The following is a 9,473-nucleotide window of genomic DNA, read 5'->3' on the forward strand; positions in this document are numbered from 1 at the left end:
CCCGAGATACGACTTCATTCTTACCACCTTTACTCCCTTTTACCCCCTATTTTATATATTTTTTTGTTTATTACAATACATTTCATTTTTATTTTTTCATTAGTAAATTTTATTAATAATTCTCGTGAGCCAACAATTTTCTACGCATATCCGTGGCACCAATATTATAATTAAACCTTTAGTGCATTAATAGAACTATTAAGGATACTTTGACACCTCAAGGTACAAGGGTGATTTTAAACTTTTTACTAAAATTATTCATAAGAATAGTAGCGAAAAGCATATACTTATCACCTATAAAAATATTATACATGTCGATGCGGATGGGGATCCGACGCCATAAGCCTCATTTATNATTATACATGTCGATGCTGATGGGGATCCGACACCATAAGCCTCATTTATGCCGCCCACGTATATAACTCACATCTTTTCATCTGTCAAGTTATCACCTTAGTTTTTCTCTTACAGTTTATGTCAGTGTATTCTTGTATGTTTTCTGACTTTTAACTTGACTTCTTTCAATTAGTCTAAATACTTACATTTGTTAAAATAATGANATAAATACTTACATTTGTTAAATTAATGAACACTTTGCTTAGAAATAAATACGCTTTTATAATTTTCTTTTTATTAACATACTTCCTCTAATTTAAACAAACGCTTCAACAACTGCAAATCACTTTCCTAGATTTTATCATCGCTATCCCAGTAAATATCGGGTAAGAGTCTTTTTAATACACAAACTACACCAATCAAGTAATAACTAAAAATCAGAGTATTAGTATTTATTATGTCTTTACGAATGATGCTATTATCATTCTTTACTATTAATACCACCCTGATCATCTTTATTTTTGGTTATTATAATCGTTTACTAATTTGAAACTCAACCTACTGAAACTGGCATCAAATTAAAAAATACAATATCATTCATCTCCGGACAAGTTAAGACTACGGTATATGTATCATCATCTACTCATCGACTGAGTATAGTATCCATTGGAACCATTGCGCAAGCTGTTTGACATCCAAAACAGGAAATCGTTAAATATGCGTCTAATGACAGAGACTATCATGAAAATCCCACGATTGTAGTTACGAGTGTTAAATAAAATTTACTAATAATAGTAATGATTCATAATACTATATTTGTTTTATTTTTTAAATTTTATTCTTTACACAAAACTAAAATTTATCATTTTTTTAATTATAAGTACAATGTTTTATATTTAGTTTAATTAATCTTGTAATTTAATTGTAATAACTAAAATTAATTTCTAATTCATAATACTCCATGGTGTCGTTTTTGAGTTACTTGCTGTCTTAACAATAGTTTTTAATCTATTGTGTTTTTTGAACTACTGCATGAAAATAATTTTGATAAAGAAAACGTAGAAGATGAAGTAGGAGATGATGTAGAAGAAGAAGAATTTTCTTTAATGTGAAGACTTAAATATTTATAAATATCATTTAGACCAAAAAATATAGCTGAAAATAAATTTTGTTAAATTAATGAAATATTATTCAATATTTTATGTAATGGTATTGTTATAATTCTATAGAAGTGCTATTATTCCAAAAGCTACAAGATCTCTTATTTCCTTATTTGTATATTGATTACAAATTTTATTATTTATAAGTGTTATATATTTAAAATATATAAAGGGAAATAGTTTATTTAAAAAAATATGCTGAATGAAAGAGGTATATAAATAGTATTTATCATAAAAAATTATTTTGATCCATATATTTTTCAAAAAGTTAAAACATTATAAAATAAAAAATAATATTTTTACAAAAATCTTATTTCAGCTTTAATGCGATGCTGAGAAGTTATTAATATTACTATGATGTGTTTTTTTTTTTGTGTGTGTCTCTTACCACTATTTTTCAGCTCTTTTCTTCACAGTGAAAATGGCTACTGTATTTTTGTCTTAAAATTCTTGTTTTTATATTTTACAATTTTAACTTTAAAATGCTATAACTTTTTGAAAAATGTAAGGATCAGTACAATTTTTTAATGAAAAGTATTATTTTTATACATCTTTAATTTAACATACTCTTTTTGTAAAATCGTACCATTTCTCTTTATACAGAGGGGTTCAAAACTTAATAATGCATATAGAAAATAGAACTTTTTGAACTTAATTTTTGAAAGTGTTCGGGATATACTGACACTTTTATATATATATATCTTAAATTAAAGCTTAAGTAATTTACTTTATTATGGGAAAAAAAAATTTCGGACTTTATTTTCTTTTCATGGTGAAAACGGACATCAATTTTCGAGGGTAATGTCATCGACTAGATACGATTTGTGATCTTTTGACGTATCTTTGAAAGAAATCGGTTCGGTAAGAGCTGAGATAAAGTGGTAACAGACATACAAAAATAAACTCATCATAGTAACATTTATATCTCCTCAGCTTCTTATCGAAGTTAATAAGTATTATTTAAATAAAAATATGACAAGTTAATAGTTGTCATAATCGTTTAGTAGATTCTATCAATACAATAAAGTGTCATGTACTGAGTAAAAGAAGTATTTGAAAATTATTTGATTATATTTAATGCTATTCTGTAAACACGACGACTACCAAAAGTTATACATGACATTTTTTGTAAACTGCAAACATCATTTTTACATTCAAGACAAGCGTTATACATTTTTTGGTCATAGGCAAATTATAACTACAATTACTAATTTAATCAACAAAATACAGAATTAAAATGCTATAAAGAATAAACGGTCCACCAAACCAATGAAATTGTAAGAACAAAACTGTTCGAAGTTGAACAAGTTCAAAATAGATGTTTCCATTTGAGAAAATTAAATTTAAGGTTTTTTATACTAAAGAGTTAAAATAATAATATAATTATATATAAAAACTTAACAATAATATGTGGATAATAATATAATTATCCACATATTATTGTTAAGTTTTTTCAAATAAATATTTTTTATCTGTAGCATGATTAAAAATGTTTAATAGTTTCTGAGAATATAAGTGTCTTATCCAAAATCAATCACACTGTATAGATTCAAATGATTAAAAAACTCGGGTATTAAAATAAATACATCTTAATTTTAGTAACAAGCGTAGTTTACTGTAATCATTATCATAAAACATACATATTTACCTTTTTCATTATTAATTTGTTTAAGTACATTTTCGTTTAATTTATTGTTAACCTCTGAATACTTTTTTAATAATTCTATCAAAAAATTTGAATCATAATAATTATGGCTATCATTTATTGTTTTACATTCGTCTATATATTTGGGAGTTAAATTCTAAAAAAAAATATATAAAACAAATATCATTATAATATGACTTAATAATAATACAACATGGACTTTATTTAAAAAAATCTTAAGGTCCCATAATTTCGAAACATGAAAAATTATATGAAAAAAATGACATTGTATGCATAATTTGCTATTTTAAATCCTTATGCTAATAAGGGCAGCAACAGTTGGATTTTCATAAAGAATATATCAAAAAAACTGTAGCACGGTGTGGACATAACATAGTTAGGACAAATATATATAAGATGATATCTGTCAGTATTTAATTCACTATCATAGGAAACGGTTCGAAACAAATCTATATATAGTGTATAATTGTTAGAACGAATTGTTGAATTATTACAAAAGCAACATTAACTCCTATTTAATTTATTACATAGTATCTGTAAGTATAATATATGGATAAATATTTTTTATAGTAGTTCAATTGAATAATAAATTGCTAACCAATTATTTAATATTGTAATTTATACGGAAAAATTATACAAACTTATGAAGAAGTTGTATATTTCGTTACTTCTATGACAAACGAATATCGAAAGACTTGATGCAAAACTTAGTAGTAAATATTTTTTTGTTACTTCTGAATAAATTCAGTGGTCTACAAGGAATATTCATTGGAATATGCTTTTCTAAACTCATTTTTGTGCCGATTTCAAATCTATAATTCAATTTTTTCTATCGCCTCTTTTTGAGATGATTACTTTTAGCTTCAATGCGTAGCTGAGAAGGTATTAATTTTACTATGATGTGTTTTTTTTTGTGTCTGTATACGCTCAATCTCAGCTCTCACTGAACCGATTTTGATGAAAAATATGTCAAAAAATCACAAATCGTATCTAATTGAAAACATTACCCTCAAAATTTGAAAAAAATTCCTTGTTCCCCGTAAACGAAGGAAATCCCTCAAAAAGTTTCAAATTTAAAAATCGCTAATTTTTTATATTTTTCAATTTTTTTTACTTAAAATTGCTATAACTTTTTTAAAAATGACCGAATCAATATAATTTTTTTTTTTATAGATAACTTAGGTATTCACCTATCATTTTATTGTTAAATATGCTATTTTTGTGAAAAAATTCTTGATATTAAATTTTACATTTTTTAACATTATGTTGCTATAACTTTTTAAAAATGTATGAATAAATTCTATTCTTTAATAATAAATACTATATATATGCTTCTTTCATTCGATATACTTTTTTTTTATCGGACCATTTCTTTTTATACAGGGGGGGATTTTTNTTTTATACAAGGGGGGATTTTTGAGATGTTTAGTTATTAGTAAAAAACGTGTATTTACAAATAAAAAATTCCAGCACATTGGGGTTGCGGTACAGTGAAGACGTGGCATAGTTGGGTCAAGTATAATGATATCTGACAATGATTAAAATCACAATCATAATAAACGCTTCGATGCAAATTTATATATAGTGTTTAATTTAAAAAATTGGTCGATTATTCCAAAAGCTACAAGATCTCTTATTTCCTTATATTTTATTAATTTAAAAAAAAAGTATATCAAATAGAAGGAGTTGATATGAAGTATTTAGAAAAAAAATTTGTATTCATCCATACATTTTTCAAAAAGTTATAGCAATTTAAGTTTAAAAGTAAAAACATGTTTAAATTATTAAATGTTACTATTCATAATTTTTTGGGGTTTTTTAGCTTTCACGTGAAACTGAGATGGTATTAATTTATGTGTTATTATTGTTTTTTTTTTGTTCTAATAGTATACTGTAAAATCAACATCTTCTCAACTTTGCGTCGGAGTTAAAATAAATAAAATATTATTTGTCATTTATGAATGTATGATTGCATGAACGAGAAAATAGAAAAATTAAAGAATTATTATTAAATTATATTAAAGAAATTTTATGTAAACGTTGCAAAGTAAGTATAAAAATTTTTTTTTTAATATATTAGTTTCTATGAAATTTTGGTTACACCTTAAAAAATACAACGTATAATTAAAATAAATAATAATCACCGGATAATCTTCAATTATTGGTGAGTAACAACCATCCTGAAAAAAAATTATAAAGCAAAAATCACTCTAATATGATTGTATAGCACATTATGGGCTTAATTTAAAAAAAAGTTTTAAGTACGCATAACTTCCAAAATATTAAAAATTTTGTCTAAAAAATCTCTTTGTTTGCAAATATTTAAAAAAAATATAAGCATATGGTATTTTTACAAACATTTTTGAAAAAGTTATACCAATTTAAGTTTAAAAGTAGAAACATATTGGAATTAGTAGATTTTATCAAACATAACTCTTATGGAATTTTTTGAATTAGAAGTTGAAAAAGAAACAGAAAACATAACAGAAGCATCATAGTAAAATCAAAATATTCTCAGCTTTGTATTGGAGTTGATATAAATATAACATAATTTTATAATAAAAATTGATCACTAGTGACTAATTAATTAAATAAAATTAAAATTATATTAATAATATTATTAATTTAGAAACTAAAAAATATTAAATTCAAAAGCCACAAAAAATTACTGAAAAGTTGTAGATACGTATTTCGGAAACAATGTTACCAATATCAACGCTAAACTTATACATTGCCATTTATGAATGATGTATGAACAATTAAATTAATTAAATTAAAGAATTATTATTAAATTATATTAGAAAATTGTTATGTTAAAATAAATAATCATTACCAGAAGAGATCTGTTTTTAGTATTTTGTCTGGTGCGGCTGGTTTCCTTTATACCAATTTCAGTTTAAAAGAAAAAACATATTGAAATTAGTAGATTTTATTATTTGTTCTTTTTATCGGTATTTTTTTATTAGAAGTTGAAAAAAGTAGAGGAAAACATAACAAAAGCATCATAATAAAATCAAAATATTCTCAGCTTTGTATTGCAATTAATATAAATACATAATGTGTCATTTATGAATATATGATTCAAAGAACAATTAAATTAATTAAATTAAAGAATTACAATTAAATTATATTAAAAAAATATTTTGTTATAATAAATAAATTAAAATAAATAATAATTACCGGAAAAGATATGGTTTTTTGAAATGCACTGGTGTTTCTTGATTCCTTTGTACCAAATTAAGTTTAAAAGTAAAACCATATTGCAATTAGTAGATTTTATTAATCGTAATTTTTATGAATTTTTTCTATTAGAAGTTGTAAAAAGTAATGGAAAACATAACAAAAGTATCATAGTAAAATCAATATATTCTAAGCTTTATATTAGAATTAAAATAATACATAATTTGTCATTTATGAATGAATAACTGCATGGACAATAAAATTATTAAAATTAAAGAATTACTATTACATTATATTAAAAAATTGTTGTTAAAATAAATAATAATTACTTGATAAGTTCTAATATCTCTTCGGGATCGGTGTGTATCCTTTATACCAATTTTATTTTAAAAGTAAAAACATATTGAAATTAGTAGATTTTATTAATCATAATTTTTATGAATTTTTTCTGTTAGAAGCTGAAAAAAGTAACTGATAACATAACAATAGCATCATAGTAAAATCAATATATTCTCAGCTTTGTATTAGAATTAAAATAATACATAATTTGTCATTTATTAATGTATGATTGCATAAACAATTAAATTAAATAATTATTATTAAATAATATTAAAAAAAATATTTTGTTATAGTAAATAAATTAAAGTAAATTATAATTACCGGAAAAGATAGGATTTTTTGAAATGCACTGGTGTTACTTGATTCCTTAATACCAAATTAAGTTTAAAAGTAAAACCATATGAAAATTAGTAGATTTTATTAATCATAATTTTTATGAATTTTTTCTATTAGAAGTTGAAAAAAGTAACTGATAACATAACAAAACGGTAGCACAGTGAGGTCGCGGCATAGTGGAGACATTGCATAGTAGGGTCCAGTATAGATTTAATCTGACAGTGATTAAAATCACTATCATAAGAAACGCTTCGATGCAAATCTGTAGATAGTGTTTAATTTTAAAAAATTGATGGATAATTGCAAAAGCAACATCAACTTCTATTAAAATAAAATACAAAACCCATAATTATCATACAAAAATAGTATATTTTTCAATATGGTAGCCATTTGCGNGTGTTTCTTGATTCCTTTATACCAAATTAAGTTTAAAAGTAAAACCATATTGAAATTAGTAGATTTTATTAATTGTACTTTTTATGGGTATTTTTCTATTAGAAGTTGAAAAAAGTAGCGGAATACATAACAAAAGCATCATAGTAAAATCAATATATTCTCAGCTTTGTATAGGACTTAAAATAATACATAATTTGTCATTTATGAATGTATGATTGCCATACCCCCTAAAACAGCCCCAGCCGTTTTCTCTCATTAGGATGACGGGAGGTGTACACGGCCAAGAGTTTATGGTGAAAGGCTAATGAGTCCTCATTCCCAAAAAGGTCATGAATATAATTGAGCGTGCTCTCCTCACTCTCTTATCTAGTACAGAAGATATCACAAGTATGGGAGGTTAAGAGTAAATCTAAATGTGGGGGTACATTATCATATAAGAAGGATGCATATACTATGAAAAAATGAATAGTTTATTAGAAATTACTTATTAAATTGTAATTAATAAGTAATAATGAGATAAAAATGATTACGTTAATGTCTGAAGAACTCCTCATATTAATGATTGGGTACAGTTTAAGTATATTTTTTTATCATCTTCGGCAAACCCTAATATATGCGACTGTGGTATAGTACCAGAAAAATATGTACAGTCGAAAAAGTCTTTATTTACTCCAGTAGTAGTATTTCCATGCTACAGTAGGTAGTTCGTTAATATAGCGGGGCTATATGAGCAATAGCCTTTCAAAATAGATGTAACGCCCAGGTTGTGTACTTTTTGTATTTGAGTACCGTTTATTTTATAGCGTATTTCAAAAAATAAATATGACATTGCTGTCTCAGTCACGGATTGTTTATTATCAGTTATGATTATGAATAGATATACTTTCTGTATTGTCAGTTAGTGTATTTATAAACTCATAACAATGTGCCTTACTACAATTGATAATAACAATGCTGTGTACCTGCTAATATCGATGTTATAAAAAACCAATTAGCTAACTGTATTTACAATCCCATGTGTATTATACATGAATATTAACTCAAAATTTTGAAACTTTAAATGTTTATATCTAATAAACGAATTAAGTTATATTAAAAATTCAAATGCCATTTACTATTAAATTAAAAACTCAAACATTTTATTAAATTAAAAATTTGTGTTACCATTTAAAAAAACAAAGTTGACCCCCCTCCAAGGCATAAGGGATAAACTTAAAAAGTATTACATAGTTAAAAATTCAAGAATAATGTGTAACTAAAGATAATAAAAAAAAAAAATGTTTAAATTATTATTATTCTGCAAGTAATTGAGTGGGTTATGATAAAAAAATCACCCTGTATATTATTGTGTTGTGCCGAATGCGGACTGCGACCGCAGTCAATGTATTGTTGAACATCCTAAAAATTTGATATACTATACATTAATATCCAATCATCTATACTCTATAACTGTGAAAATAACAGATCAAGACGATAAAACAATTAACTTTAGAGGTGAGCCTCTTATCATACGTCTACATATACGCGATGGCTCTTCGAATCGACATTAACGTAATCAAATTGTTCGATACGAACGAGTTTTCTGAAGAACTTAAATACAGTACGGACACTTCTGGTGATATTAGGTTGTCAAACTATTAGACACGAGTGCCGTAGTAACAGAAAAACTGAAAAGCATCAATTAAACTAACAAAAGTCGTATGGAATATGCCAATTGTCAAAATAGCCATTTTTTCGGGTAAACACTGTTTAAAACCAAGATTAATATTAAAAAAACCCAGCACAGTGGGGTCGCGGCATAGTGGGGATGTTGCATAGTTGGGTCCAGTATAGATTTAATCTGACAGTGATTAAAATCACTATCATAAGAAACGCTTCGATGCAAATCAGTAGATAGTGTTTAATTCTAAGAAATTGGTGGATAATTACAAAAGCTACATTATCTGCTAGTTTCTTATTAATACCCTGATTAAGATNATAAAAGCTACATTATCTGCTAGTTTCTTATTAATACCCTGATTAAGATAAAGTATGTCGAATGAAAAAGGGATTATTAAAAA

The 9,473-nt window shown here is 25.0% G+C and overlaps 1 protein-coding gene across 1 annotated transcript in view; it reads right to left on the minus strand.

The window, feature by feature from the left end:
- Positions 1 to 1,160: 1,160 nt before the first annotated feature.
- The window catches only part of LOC126907141 (uncharacterized), a 10,007-nt gene continuing 1,694 nt past the window's right edge, over positions 1,161 to 9,473 (minus strand). Inside the window, exons 2-8 of the mRNA XM_050688234.1 lie at positions 7,003 to 7,047; positions 6,672 to 6,710; positions 6,343 to 6,387; positions 5,996 to 6,040; positions 5,307 to 5,342; positions 3,145 to 3,298; positions 1,161 to 1,491 (exon numbers count right to left, since the gene is read on the minus strand). Of these exons, the coding sequence (XP_050544191.1) occupies positions 1,340 to 1,491; positions 3,145 to 3,298; positions 5,307 to 5,342; positions 5,996 to 6,040; positions 6,343 to 6,387; positions 6,672 to 6,710; positions 7,003 to 7,047 (516 nt within the window). The 3' untranslated portion in view covers positions 1,161 to 1,339. The remainder of the gene's footprint in view (positions 1,492 to 3,144; positions 3,299 to 5,306; positions 5,343 to 5,995; positions 6,041 to 6,342; positions 6,388 to 6,671; positions 6,711 to 7,002; positions 7,048 to 9,473) is intronic.

Source organism: Daktulosphaira vitifoliae, unplaced genomic scaffold, assembly GCF_025091365.1.
Source record: "Daktulosphaira vitifoliae isolate Bord-2020 unplaced genomic scaffold, ASM2509136v1 Scaffold_5, whole genome shotgun sequence".
In the NCBI taxonomy this organism is placed as follows: Eukaryota; Metazoa; Arthropoda; class Insecta; order Hemiptera; family Phylloxeridae; genus Daktulosphaira; species Daktulosphaira vitifoliae.